Here is a 15,844-nt window from a genome sequence, read left to right as displayed (position 1 = left end):
AATTTGCAAATGCTTTAGGTCTAAGTATCTGTTTTTGTGGTGCACATTTACTACCAGCAATTAACTTTTTACAGGCAAGTTTCATCTGGTTTCAAAGACTGGGCGAATTGAAAAAAGTGTGGAGGCGCATCGTGGAGCGGTTCTGGCTGGGAGATGGAATTATGACGGGACTGCCTTAATTACAGGTAAGGTTAGACTTATGCTATGTATAGATACACAATTTCAGCATACTGCATAGAGTTTCTCAATAAATTTGTCTGCATACATATATGTTTGTGTTAATTTAGTATATAAACCTACTATAGAACAATATATTGCAAGATTTGTCCTGCATAAACCTACACAAATCAAAAATGTGTGATTTAGAAGCTAAGCTTAATTTGAAAACTTTTTTTTTATTGAGCAATCTATGTAAAAGATGGACAGTTTCATTTTTTGTCTTACTACTTACACTTATAATGGAGTATCATAAAGCAAAGCAAATTTGCTGTGTATACACTGATGCTGTTTTCATCTGTCATACCATGACTGTGTCAATACATATTTAAACCCCCTTTGCTACTAGACAGCTTTAAAGAATCTTTCAGACTCTTGGGGAAAAATACATATTTGTCATATTTCACATGTTTTTATTTTGTAGCTGGTGAAGATGGGCAGATAAAAATCTGGTCAAGAAGTGGAATGCTGCGTTCCACTTTGACTCAGCAAGGTAGGGTGTTCATAAATAATAGTATTTTTTTTGTCACTTTTCTTTTAAGAGTTTTAAACTTTTATATATTGGAATATTTTTCTTAAGAGGTCAAATGATAATACAATAATACAAATGCTAAAAACATCCTGGTATTTTTGCTGTCACTTCCAGAGACTGCCATAGTATACACTCTAGATGCAGTTTGGTAAAAGTTTTCCCCCTTATTGTACAGAGGACAGAAAGTGAAGAAATTGCTAGATTGAGGAAATAATCACAGAGATACACATCTTGATTTGAAGAAAGGAGACAATAACAGAGACAAAATAACACACTTTAAAATAAACCAGCCTCTCCTTTAATCTTTCACAAAAAGGATATTTTGCTACATTAATTAAATAAGCAATGTATTATGTTATTTTTCATTGCTTAAGCCATATATGTTCAAACACTTTTTTAGATGGTATACATACTGAAAAAGTTGTCAACTTTAACTTATGTTTACTTTAAGTTATACTTTTCATCATTAAAAGAACACATGATGTTACTTTATTTGGAACTGTAATGTAATCAAAACAAACAAAGAATATATGCAATATATATTTTAAATATTAAATATTGATATTTTGCCTCTGAACTACAAATGTTGTGACAAAGTGTTTTAATTACATATTTTTGATTAAATGACTGATGCATACCAAAAGGTAGTAACCCAGTTGAAAAGAATTAGAGAATATTAAAAACAGTCATGTATGTTGTGTGTAAAGAAAACAATGCCAATTCAATGTTTTTCATTTCAACTGCTTTTTTAATGAATGCAGTAAAACATACTTTTATTAAAGAGGAAATAAAACATAAAAACATTTATTAAAGAAGAGGTTGGATATCTGTTTTATGGAATATAAACAGGCTTTGTATTTTGCCTTTAATTGTCTTTATTTTTAAGGTTTGTTATTTTCTTTGTTATTATCTCCCTTCTTCAAACCAAGATGTGTATCTCTCTGACTATTTCCTGTTGAAAAAAAAAAAAAAACAGTATAGCATTTGAACATGTAAGGTTTAACTTCACTGATAGCTAATGTTGAATAATACTCTTTATATTTTCTATTCTATTTAAAATTGAAAATTAATAGACAGTTTTTGCAGAGTGTTAATAGTGCTACATTCTAAAATAAATATATGAGAAAGTTAGAAGACCACTCCTTTACATATCCCTTGCTTAGGTTTTTCTAAAGACTGCAGATACCTTGGTCACTTAGACCATATACATTAAGCTATTTTTTAGCTGGTGTGTATACTGAACAAGTTAAGATAGTCTTTACAGATATGTTTTTGTTATTGATGCAGCTTAGGTTGCAACAAAAATAGAAGTATGCACCAATCATTCCTCAGTAACAAACTTTTTTTTTTTAAAGTAATAAAACCTATGAATCAGCAAATCTACAACCTTATTATTAGATGGGCCGAGTTTTGGCTTTGGCTAATTCAGTGGACTATCCTGAGTTGGTTAGGTTTATGTAGTTTGGATAAATATAAAATCCTGGACTAGATGAAAAATACATCACAGCTACAGTATTTCAGATGGAATTCAAGCCTATTTGGATTTTGTAAGTAAGAGTGTTTAAACAGTGGAAAATACATGTAAGATAGAAAAAAGTTTATTTTTGTGGACAAGTTGCCTACGAAGTTGACTTTTATCTTTTATGTATGTATGGTTTTTTTTTCCTGTTAATAATAATAGATGTTTCATCCAAGAATTAACTTTCATGTCATTTTAACAATTTACTAGTTGAAGACTTTCTGCTATTCTATCTAGAGCATGTTTTCTTTCTCTATAGCTTTGATTGTGGAAAAAACTGTGTAATTCTGGAACAATTTTATTTTTAAAGTTGTTAAATAGTTGCATAAATTATATATTAAGAGCCATGTTAAAATCTTATATGCATTTTTTTCCTTTGAAATAACATTATCTTCCACTCTCCTGGAAGAAGAAAAAATCATTTTTGAAGATGCTTCCTAAAAACATTTAATTAGTGGAAGAAGTGTTGAGGACTGAAATCAGATCATGGTTGTGCTTGTATATTAAACACTGAAATAAAGTATACTACGCTAAATGTATCCACTATAATGGCAAATGTGCTTTATTATAAAAGCCTATATATGCCAACCAGATTTTATATGGAAATATCCAACATCAAATTTCCCTTTCTGGTTATTAAGTAATGCCCACCATTAGGCTTTCATAGTAGTACAGCTGGGGTGTAAAAATATTTGAACTTCAATGCCCCACGTCTGTTTTATTGAAAATATAATATAAGAATGTTATAATATAAATGAAGTTGCTCAGATTAATTGGTTTGCAACATTTTAAATCCAATTAAAAAAATCACAATAATAAATAAATTTTTATAATGATATTGTGAGAATTGAGGGTTTCATTAGGTTATAGAACACTTAAAGTACTGTATAGTACAGCGATAATTTTACACTTAAGTCTGTAAATATGTATATTATTTTTAAAGACAAAAGCTTCCACAGCATTTCTTTCAACTTATTTTTCATTTGTGATCTTTTTTTGGTCTTTCTTTTATTATATTGACTGTCACTTTATGATGGCACTTTAGCTTAATGTGTTGTTAAAATAGGTGTTTATGTTGATGTTCATTGAAAGATGATTTAACTGTGACCTATTTATCTGAGTAGTTAAAGGGAAGATGGGTTAGGGGAAGTCTACCTAGTATATATTGTTCTGCTTTTGTTAGCTCTGGATCATGTGACCTTTGGCATTTCTGAAAACCACAAGCACCTGGAGTTGGGTTAAATGTCAAAACCTTTAGACCGAGCTTTTCAGTCTTTGCACTCCTTGTTCTATACATTTTTTGTTGTTGTTGTTGATGTGTGTGTCTGAACTTTGTAAGCTTTTTTTGGTATAGGCCTTTGTGTTTATATAAGAAGACCACAGCTAATTCCGAGGTGGATTGTTATTACTTAGGTGTAGTGTATATAGTTTGTTGTATGATTCAGTTTTTATAATGGCTCATCTGTTTTTTTTTTCCTGCAATGAGAAACACTGCCAAGGCACTGAGTACTGCAAAACCTTGTACCTAAATCATGTATTATTATTATTATTATTATTATTGTTATTATTATTATTATTATTATTATTATTATTATTATTATTATTATTATTTTATGTATTTTTATACTCAACTCTCCATTAATTAGATTTCAAGTTATGAGCTCAGTCTCATGCAATCATGCTATTCAATTGCATAATTTGCAGCTACAGAAATTAGTAAAACCTCAACCTGTGCATCTGTGCTTTGCTGAAGAGATTTGGCCACAATATTTCTATATGCCAGCTGTATATTTTTCACCAAAATCAGGATTCTGTTGATTGGTAAAATACAGGACAGTATGTCTTGTAGTTAGAAGATATTTGTATTTCGTGGAAAGTTATGAAGTATTATTATTATTATTCTGCATTTATGGCACCATCAAATGGTTCATGTCTTCCTTGTTTCCCATAGGCTCATGTGTTTATTCTGTTGCATGGGGACCTGATTCAGACAAGGTTCTCTACACATCAGGGAAGCAACTTGTCATCAAGCCTCTCCAGCCCAGTGCTAAGGTTTTACAGGTACACTTTTTATGTATCAGTTGGGGGTAATAAAGACAAGGAGTGAAATCTACCGATCACATCCTCATGGATCCATCTAAAAGTAAACGCATCAATCTGTTGTCTTAATAATATATGTATTGGCCTTTTAAGACATTAATGCATTGGATCTTTGTTTGATTTCTTAAAGAAATAAAATATATTTTTACACATCTACTGTATTAGCCTTAAGAGTAATTACATTTTTCAATGCAACTTAGCTTCAAACATGAGTATATCATCTTTTCTAAACAAATGCAAGTCATTAATATGATTGTATTCATCATCACGGACATTTTGGGGAAACGGCAGAACAAATTAAAATTGGCAAATATATGAATGTAGTTTGCAATCAATGCACGTTCTCCAACAACTTTCTTCAGTCTAACTTCAATGAAGCATACTAATTTATACACAATAAAAAGGGGGGGGAGCAGAAACACCAAAAGTATTTTAACAATAAATCCAAAGCATCTCAGTTGAAACATGTGAATAAGTTATTTCCAACATGAACAAACTCAATACGTGCATAGTATATTTAAGGTGTAATGCTTGTAGAAGAGGTACAGCTGCAACAAAAAAGCTAACAGGTAGCACACTGTATAACTAACATATCTGTTGAACTTACACGTGTTAGGATATCAATTATTTTAATAGTAATTTGGTGAAGGAGACTACAGTATTGATTTCCCCAGTGGGAGGTTGAAAACTTTACACCTTGATTAATATTTTTTTTTCTTCTGGTCTCAACTATATGTTGAACCTTTGTAAAAACACCCTGAGGATCTTTTTTCATTTTTGTATGTGTGACTTTCTGTTCACCAGCTGTCATTGTGCTGAAAGAGTACTAATGGCACTGCCCATGACCTTTACCATTCATTCTGACATCTACAGCCTCATAATTCTTTGCAGAGTCCAGCATTTAGGAGGATTAAGAGGTGTCTTTTTTTATTAGATGGGATGGAGAACACTGTCAATTTACATATTTTTGCATATGGATCTGTATTTCCTTTTGACCACTGTGCACTTCAGTTTGGTTTAGGTTTAATTTCTGCTTAATAGATCATTTGTATTATATTTAATGGGTAGAAACGCTCTGCAACTCCATCCTACAGCTAACCGTGAACATACTTTCTGTTTTCAATTAGAACAAGTCCAAACAATTACTGTAACAGAGAACAGATTTTGTAATCTGTCAGCTGCTTCAGTGAATGTGTTACAAGGACACAATCTTTTTTCCTTTCTTGCTTATTTTCTTGTGATCTTTGTTGTGTAAATGCATGACATTTTTGCCAGGGACATTTTTGAAATTATTCTATAATGTATCTTACAAAGACCTTTAGGTGTGGAATAGAAATTTAGTTTTTTAAGACTTCTTTGTATTTAATTTAATTTAATGGTGAATTTAAGCATTGGTTAATTGTTCATACACTTCTGTTGTAATTGAAAGAAGAAAACAAAAAGCAGTTACATGTTATCATCTAAATTTGATTTTGTTGTCTTAAGGATAATCTAAAATGTGTTGGTTGCACTTGTCTATACATATTATATACTTTATTTTATTTGTTTATTTTTTCTTCTTTTTAAAGTGGAAAGCTCATGATGGTGTCATTTTGAAGGTAGACTGGAATTCAGTCAATGACTTGATTCTCTCAGGCAGTGAGGACTGCAAATATAAGGTAAATGTTTATTGGTATTTAACCTGAAATGACTACAAATGACAGATAGTTAAATATACACGCTAAGCATTTTCTGAGAAGGCATTGTGCAGTTCTGCTTTGACACACGTAGTCCTTTCATGAGTCATTCATACAAGGTTTTTTTTCTTTTTATCATTGCTATTTGTGTAAAGATTTTTGTTTTAAGTTACTTTTATAAAATTTATAAAATTGTCAAAAAGTTATAATTGTCAATACAATTATTTTTAAGTTTGAGGAAAAACAATTACACCACTGGCTATCAAAACAATGAATGGTCTGTTTGTATCAAAATGTAAGTAAGGTGTAATACCATTGCTTGATTCTTTTTGATTATTCAAGTTGTAAGTTGTTCCTTATGGTCTTACATCTTAGGTGTGGGATAGCTATGGGCGTCTTCTTTATTGTTCCTCTTCACATGACTACCCTATAACCTCTGTGGCTTGGGCACCTGATGGGGAATTATTTGCTGTGGGATCTTTCAACACTCTACGACTATGTGATAAAACAGGGGTAAGTTTCTTTGCTTTTTAAAAGTACAATATTGTTAAAAAAAATACAAAATAAAAACGTAAACCATTTAAAATGAGGTTCCCTTTTATTTTATGTTAGTTTGTATAACCTGTAGAAAAACTTAAATCCATTTAATCCTTTGCTACCTTTTAACATCAATAAAGTGTGGCAAATCTTGACCTCTACTAGTAATAAGCTTCCCAGCTTATTGAATGAATGAAGCTCATTATTGCTAAGCCACAGTTGCTCGAAGGTATTATAAAATGCAGTTAAGATTTTTAATGCTGCAATAAGAATTATAGCTTAATCTAGTTATTCACAGGGGTTAGTTATTTAAAAACTAAAACATTTTATTTTATTTTGGAACAAAAAAAACTTTCACTGTCCAGAGCTAAGGTCACCATGTCTGCCTTGTTTTCCTTACATATTTTGTCTAGAGGATATATTGACCCTGATTTCAACTTACAAAAATAATCTGATTCACCCCCAGTTTTTTTTTTCATACCTTCTAGCTAAGCTATAATACTTTAGTACTTAAAGCCTTTACATTTCTTTGTCATACATTCCAAACAAGATTTAGATAATCGAGAGTTATTAGTGGTATAGTGATATGTCAATACAATTGCTCTGCCCTAGTTATTATAAATCCATTCAGTGTAATTTGATTCTACATTAATTTGTCTATGGCCTAAAAGATTTAACATGAGCAGCAGTTTAAATATAAACAGTGAGGCTTAAAACCTTTTATTTTACTGCATTTTCTTGCCAGTAAGGAAAGATTAAGTCTAGTAACCATTAAGCATGTTCTGTAAAGGGAGTAGTTCACTCTGCTATAAAAACATAAATATATTTTTCTTAAACGTTTAAAATTACTCGTGCAAATCGGCCTAGGTTAGACATGCACACCTGCTGGTGCACTTTAAAATCTGGAAGAGAATTCATAAAACAGATATATGAAATTAACAGGTCATGATTTTCTTTTGGAAATGGAGACACTTTCAAGGCAGTTCTGACTGTCTGAATGCTTTGCTGTCTAGTTTTGAAGTAACTGACTACTGAAATGTATAACCTCATTCTCAGTAGGTTGTATTATTCCTAAAAGCTTCATTGATGTTTATGTTTCAAAATAGTTAAAATACAAATATTGTGTTGCAGTGATGGGTATTTCTTTGAAGTCAGTCCGATGCTATTTTACATTTTATTCTTGTAGAAAGTTACCAAACACATGATGTAGATGCTAATAAATATTTTTAAGGGGAAACAAACATATATAATAAAATATAAATATTTTCTTAAAAAACAATCTTATTAATGTATTGCATGGTACATTTTGATCTAATTAGGATCAAATGCCTTTTATAAAGTACTAAAACAAATGGATATATTGAGCCAGAGCCAACACAGATGTCTAAAACAGTGAAGTTATGGACATTTTGGTTTTATTATTAAAAAATTGTTTCATGTTACAACTTTCATTAGAAAAGAATTAGGCTGGTACCTAAACAGGCACACTATCTAAGAACAGATTGCATGACATACTCAAATTGGTTCCTTATTGTTGAATTGTCATTCTAGATACAAGCTTTACACATTACCCAGTACGTTGACGTGTTGTCCAGATGCAGATTAAATGCTTGGGCTTGCACTTTCCCCAAAGTGTTTTTAAATCTTCAAGAAAATGTATTAATTATGAGGTTAGTTTTCCATGACCTCATTAGTTATATTCTGTAAAATAATCGTTTAAAACAAAATAGAAGCTTCACCTAGCCATTGTTTACTTTTATCACATTTATAAACAAAAAGTCTCAAGTGTTATTTTTGATATATTTATATTTACATGTATTGATCAACAAATACAACTTAGTCATTGTACTATAATTGTCTGTGGAATTCAGAATTATTCACAGACAGATGAAAAACTCAAAAGGCAGGCTTCCCCTTTATGAGTTAAACAGGGCATGATTCATTATTACATCAGCAATCCTGAAATGTGATTCCAAACAGTAAACTTTACTCATGCTATATTTGGAACCTTTAAATAAAAATGTAAAACGGCTGATTTACCATGTCTCTGCGATTAGCTTTAAAACCTGTTGTTACTCTAATGTAGTTTGTGCAAAGTTTTTGTTCTGTTGACAAATCCCTATTCTCAGTGATTCTTACAACCAAATGCCTTTGCTCTAGAAATTGCATTATAATGTTTATCATAAAACTTGAAACCTACTTTTGTTCTTGATATATGAATAAATTCTCCTTAACCACAGAAGGGCAGAAAGAGTTAATGACTTTGAGGCATCTGGGTATTACTACCATGACTAATCTCCAGGAGTTTCATTCTGTATCTTGTACAATGAAACCTTGCACTTTACACACTGCTTGCTCAGCAGGAAAACGAGAACTAATTTAACCCATAACCTCCACCAGGACTTGAAGTAAAAAAAAAAAAAAAAAAAAAAAATGGCACTGATAATATATTACTATAGTTTTAATTTTTAGTGGTAATTTTAAATTGTCCCTGTTGTGTAATCCTATATATTCTCAAACATACACTTTCCTTACATTACATATACAGGCATTTATTTTCATTAGTTTAAACAAATATGTTTAGAAAGTAACATTGTTTTTTTTTTTATTTATTTAGTTGATACATTTTTAATATACAGACTCTCTAATTAAACTTCAGCCTACCAGCCACTTTCAGACACAAATTATAGTTTCCATTGTTTAGAAGAAAGAAGCCTCTGGCGAGCACAGTGTTGCAGTCAAGTGCTGATTTGGTAACTGTGATTGGTAGGTAAGCCAAAATTGTGATTTAATCTGGGCCTACCTTTGTTATTGTTATTTATGTGTGTGTGTGTGTGTGTGTGTGTGTGTGTGTGTGTGTGTGTGTGTGTGTAAATTGAGCAGGTATCTTAGCTTTTTGCATTCATGGTATTCATTCTATAGGCTAAACTGACATTTATTTTATTGTATTTTAAACTTGAAGGGCAAAAGCCTTCCAACCCAAGCAAAAAGCAGAATCTTAGTGTGTCTAATAAACAACAACTTTCAATTCAGTCAATGGTGACTTTGTAATTACACTTAATTTATTAGGATTTTGCAAATCTGAATAATTATGCTGTAATACCTTTTAGCATAACTATAATGATGGGCCGTGACTCAGTGCCGCAACGAATTTGACAATCAAGGTTATTACTCTTAATGACAATCTTTACCATAGAATCCTTCATAAAATAGTAAGATATAATAATTGTATAAATGTATTTATTTAATAAGCTTTAAAATACTTGGGAGCAGAATTTCCTCATCGACCTTGACAAAAAAGAACTAGCCTTAGAGTCATAAGTGATATTTTTGTATTTTTAAGCATTATTTTATTAATATTGGAAATGTTAGTATTGCAATTAGTATTGGAGTTGTACTATGAATACATGTTTTTAAAGTTTATTTAAGATTAACTCAGAATAACTTTTTTTTTTTTTTTTTTTTTAAACTCTTGATTACATATAAGGGACTCAAACATTGTAGATGTTTTTAATGTCTTGAGAAATGCATAATTTTCATATTATAGGTTTAATACCAACAGTTTCGACTAAATGTCTCCACACACTTTTGTAGCCTGCTAACAAAACTGAATCAATTTCTTAATAAAAACAAAACTTCATATTTTGGCCAAATAGTTGTCATTATAACTAGAATCATGTTACAATGCAATGTTTGTACTTCATTTAAAGCTTAATTGAAGTCACCAGAGCAATCCCTTGCTATTAATATATTGTAGTTATAGTGAAATACCACACTGACCAGCATGTTTTGGGAGAAATTCTTCAGACTGCTAAGTAGCCATATCAAATGAGTAAAATGTACCCTGTTTTTAGAAGGGTATATTTAACCTAACATAAAGTTAGTATGGTTTTAGTATTAGTTATGTTTTATGAAATATAATTTTATTACCTCAGCGCAAGAAATGCTATCACATGTGATGCCAGAAATTTAATAAATCGTAAATTATATGTTAGATTACCAAGAAGGGATAAAAAACATTCATTCTGTCTCTTTTGTCTATCTTATCTATCTGCTTAGCTATCGCTATCTACGTCACTGTGCCTGTTTTTTTTCACACTCTCCTTTTTTTGGTTTTGTTTTTGCACACCTTCAAAGTGCACCCTTACAAGAAAAGTCATTGCCCATGCTGCAAATTTATATAGGGCATTATTAAATAGGTCTGCTGAAATCAAAAATGTAAATCACTGCTGTTGTACTACATTCCTGCGTTATGTCACTCAGCAGAGTCAGTATGTATTTACAAGATACATGCTCCTGGGTTCAGTACAAATTGTGCAAGCGTCTGTGGCTCTTAAAACCTGAAATAACGCATACAAATAAATCATATGCAATGCAAGTCTTGCTTGTTTTCTTTTTAATTACATCTACTATTATTGTTGGTACTTACTAACCTTGTGAGAAGACTGTAGTTGAAATGAAAAAGTCAGATCTTGAATCACATCTAATAGAATCAGATCCTAAAACATAATATTTAAACTTGACCTTTTAACCCTTTCCTCCATTGCTATTGTACATCAATAAGATCAATAAATGATTGCTCTTTACTTCCCAGTATAACACATTTGAACCTTATTAAGAAGCAATTTATTGGAGAATACAAGTATTCTTAAAAGGGGTGTGCCCCTTAGATTTATAGGCAAGCTATATAGGCAAGTCTTTTATGTACAAACATACACATCAGTAACATGTACTTTCCCCTTTTAAGCACATATAGCATAGAGAGATTACAAACTGTATACATATATGTTTATAAATATGTAGATGTATGTATTTTAATTAGTGGTAAGATATCTTGGGTACCTGTTTATCTCAAACTATGCATATGTCCACTAGTGAAACTAAGGATGAATGACTATGCTGAAACAGAAAGGCTTTATAAGTGTTTTCAAACGTTCACTTGTTAGGATGTCCTCCCCCCCTCTTCCTTAACTTTTCTGAAGCGATTACCACAAGTTGCTGAAAACAAATCTTTCTTAAACTTGTTTAAAAACCATCTGGAAGATAACAAGTTAAACGACTAGTATAAGAAAATGTCACTGGTGTAAGTTAAGATTTGACTAGAAAAATAAAATGTGTGGAAAAATAGCAGATGTGGAGGGGGCTGGACAGGACTGCAGCGAAACAAAGAGAGCCCTGAGTCAGCAGCAGCAGTTAAGTTTCTCCCCAGGCAATAGGGCTGGGCTTTCTTTGCACTAGTGCTTTAAGATTAGATCTAGGGTTGTAAGTAGGAGCCCTTAAAGTACTTAGAAGTGTGTTTTTTCAGTTTCTTTTCTTAAAGTGTATTATGAATGTTCCTAGTTCAGTAAATAATGTTATTGTTCAATAAAGTGAGTGAACCTCCTTCTTTGCATTAAGCTTTTCATCAGAACTTTTATATTTAATTATTTAAAACATGAATAGGTGATTAAAAAAAAAAGAAATCTGTGAAAGAATGGAAGCTAAAATAAAATATGTAAAAATAAATGTTGTGCCCCATTAATAGTATTGATGATAAAAATGTATGTTGTATGTTGTGGAGAAATTTACCTTTTATGTCAAAGTCATTTTACTTTTTAGCTGTACTATTGTGTAGCCAGTTACAACAGCCATTGACAATAGGTCGTTAAATGAAACGCACATTTCACATTTTAGCTTTTACTAAGTGGAGAATTCATCGGACAACATCATGACAACATACTAAAACATCTCTGTTGGTAAGAAAACACTAGAACTAAAAAAAAATCTTAGTTTTTTTTTTGCTTTTTCACACATATGTCTTCAGGTAAGAATCTGGACAGTAATTAGAGTGCTTGAGTTACTGTGCAAAGACTTTCTGGCTCAGTCTTTGGAAAAAGTTTGTTGTGTGTAAAAGTATGCTTTTAAAAAATGTTTATTCAGTCTATCGACCATATTGTTAGGTCAAAATGAACAACACTTGTTGGTATGATGATACTTTTACACCTCTCTTGAGTTTGGTTTCAGTTTTGTCATGTTTAAAGCAAAAGTGTGGAACTGTCCAATGTTCCACATAACTTGGCATTGGAAAAAGCCTGGGTGGATTCCTCTTACTATAAAAACCTGTGGTTTCCCTTCCCCCTATTCCCTAGCCACCAAGAACATGGAGAAGAGATAAATGACAGCCTCAGACACAACGGGGCCCAGCCAGGCCCTCTGGCAGAGTCATTAGTTTCTAGCCCATTAAATCATTACCTTCGCAGACAAGGCAAACATGCTTCTGAGAGTACAGCCCATCTTCTGTGCCAGATCCCTTGTCTGACAGCAGATATTCTGCCTGATAATGCCAGCCACATGTGACACAGAAAAGCACTGCCAGACATTAACCCTTGCTTATCGTGTACATGTGTGTTTTTCTTTTATATATACACGGTTAGAATTTAATTAACCCACATCAAATGTGTAATAATCTGTCTCATGCAACTCCCCCAGTTGGTGTTTATTAACATTTAATTATTTTTTTCTGTTGACACCTTTTTACGATTTCTTTGAAGTACATTAGTGAAGATGATTTGTGAAGGAGTAAACAAGTAGATTAATGTGAGCCACAAATATTTGAGGCCTAATTTCTAGATATCATTCAGTACAGAATTGCCTCATTTACATCCCTGAGTAAGTTTTTGTTTTATTTTCTTGGGATATAGTACTTTTAAATTACTAGTTTTATTAGCTTTGTTCAAATAGAATTCACTCGGATGCCCCCCTTAGCCAGGAAACAACACAAAGGGAGCTGGTAACAAAAGTTCCTTATTACAGAGATGGCTTAAAAAACAAACATCAAGTAGAATTGTATACTATAACCAATTAGGTTAGCTAGAATAAAAAAAGGTATACACCACACAGAGGTATTAAATATATTTGGTCATATTTTACCATCTTCCCTCAGGATCTTGAAAACATATTGCATCTTACCTTGCCATCTTTGTGACTTTAAACTAATACAATTAATGAAATATATATATAATATATTATATTTCATGTTAACATAAATCTTGTGTAATTTATCGACACTCAAGTTAAGTAATCAGGTACATTTTCTTTCCTTCAGATATTAGTATACTTAACTAAAAGTAATGGAAAACATTGAATTTCACAACTGGACCTAAACAAAATAATTTTCAGCCTTTTTTTCCTCCCTTCATTACAAAATGCTTTATTTTTAAATGGAAACTACACAAGACAAAAGTCCTATTAATGTGGAAAAATGTTACATGACTTAAATCATCGAGTTACCTTAAATATAGTGTTTTTAGTTTTGTGCTTCTGAGTATTGCGAGGCTCTTCTTGCACATTTCTGTTGCTCTAACCTTTTGCACCTCTTGGAGTGTTGTGAAGCAGAGCCAGTACCCTTCCCCCCTTCTGGGGTCTTTAATTTAACTTGATCTGTAGAGCGGTCCATAGACCAATTCACAATGTCAATTTAGTTGCTTTACACACATGCTCATGGCCTGCTTAATGTTTGTTGTTGTATTTTCTCATGATGCTTTTTGACTTGTTGCCTTCCTATTTAGTCTATGTGCAGATGTTTGTTATGTAATCTATATTCCATGTATGTACTCCTATATTTTTTCATTAACAATTTCCAAATCAGAAAAATATATTGTTTATTTTATATAATTAATTAATGTATTTATTTATTTATTTATTTATGTATGTATGTATGTATGTATGTATGTATGTATGTATGTATGTATGTATGTATGTATGTATGTATAAGTACATACAGGTACTGTCTATCTGAAATTTGCAAACTGCTCAGTTCTATACCATGTAACCCTAATTGAATTCCACTGGCCTGATCACAGCTGCACCGTACTGATGAGTCCCAAGGGAGCAAAACATGTGTCTATGGTTACTCTATTGAGGCTACAGGACTAGAATGCTGAAGCCCAAAGTGCAACACTTGAGCATGTGGATTGGATCCCTAATAGAAGCAATGTGTATATCATTACCCTATTCCTTCCTTCCTTGCCACTTGATATAACCCTTAGGCAAACCTGTTAGTTTTAAGATAGACCACATATTCAAAAGTCTCATTTTCATTATTGCCAAAAGGTTCAAACTGCTGGTGTTTGCAGTAGATATATTATTTATTGATGGATTTATATGTTTGTGTGTTTTCTTAGTATGAGCTTGGTGTAACTGCATCATATTTATTTATTTATTTTGATTGACTTCAATGTATCTTTTGAATCTGTCGATATACTGTGTACATTTCACTGAAGGCTTTTGCCTTGGCTTTCACCAACTGCACTGAATATTTCACAAGAGACTCTTAAATTATTTAAGAGCTGTGTGTGGACTTAAAAATATCTTTGCTTTGTTGTGCAATAGCCCCCCTAAAAAAACAAAAAAACTGTAAAGGAAGAAAAAGATGCGGTTTATGGAATTCCTGTGCAATGCCCATGAATCTGCTTGTACTGTTAGTACTTGTCCTGTCTTTAATATTCATGTTGAAAATAATAATAATAATAATAAGTATATATATATATATATATATATATATATACACACACACACACACATCTTATAGGTTTTTGAAATTATACAGAAAAGTGTAGTTTGCAGAGGTTTTTTTAAACCTTTATCAACAATTGTCTTTTTCAACTAAGACAATGTCCTTTTTGCTATCAATCACTTGTAAGTCAAGAAATCAAAGCTTAAGAAAATAGTACAGATAGGGAAAAGTTTGAATCCGTTAAAGTTGCAAAATCAGAAGAGCATAATGTGTGTTCACGACAGCCAATTATGTTGTTGTAATTAAATTTGAATTAAAGCTCTCGCTGAGTGAGCTTATGGGTTTAAAATGTATTATAAAATATGGAAACATCATAAAGCACTGCATCTCCAAAGTGTCAAGAAACTGAGCTATATTTTCCTACTAGGAGAAAGAGGAGGTCAAAGGTGGGAGACAAAGATACATTTCCACCTTACAGCTCCCATTAACACCTAGTAGGAGTCACAGTAACAAGCTGTGTTCTAATTCATTATGCAGCTGTAGCAAGGGTCTGCAGCCCCAGCAAGCTTGGTTTAGTTACTAGATTTCCAACTAAAGGAAATGGGGTTGATGGAATGGAAACTTTCAGGTAGAAATCGCCAGAATGTGACATTGATGTAGTGTTGAATCTAATGGTGTTCATTACATCTGCACTTCAATTGCTTTGATATTAGCTCTCCAACAGCTATCATTCTCAAATAACTCAGGAGATACAACTTAAACCAGACTGA

General features: G+C 31.9%; 1 protein-coding gene across 3 annotated transcripts in view; it reads left to right on the top strand.

Annotated features, from left to right (window-relative positions):
- ift80 (intraflagellar transport 80 homolog (Chlamydomonas)) overlaps window positions 1–15,844 on the top strand; it is a 54,037-nt gene that overhangs the window by 4,304 nt on the left and 33,889 nt on the right. For all 3 annotated transcript variants that reach the window (XM_066709360.1, XM_066709358.1, XM_066709359.1), the window contains exons 4-8: window positions 75–185; window positions 641–709; window positions 4,219–4,328; window positions 5,936–6,025; window positions 6,419–6,556. In XM_066709360.1, coding sequence (XP_066565457.1) covers window positions 75–185; window positions 641–709; window positions 4,219–4,328; window positions 5,936–6,025; window positions 6,419–6,556 — 518 coding nt within the window. The remainder of the gene's footprint in view (window positions 1–74; window positions 186–640; window positions 710–4,218; window positions 4,329–5,935; window positions 6,026–6,418; window positions 6,557–15,844) is intronic.

The sequence above is a fragment of the Amia ocellicauda genome, chromosome 7 (assembly GCF_036373705.1).
Source record: "Amia ocellicauda isolate fAmiCal2 chromosome 7, fAmiCal2.hap1, whole genome shotgun sequence".
Classification (NCBI taxonomy): domain Eukaryota; kingdom Metazoa; phylum Chordata; class Actinopteri; order Amiiformes; family Amiidae; genus Amia; species Amia ocellicauda.
Note: the sequence above shows the minus strand (reverse complement) of the source record. Positions and strands in the feature narration are given on the sequence as shown.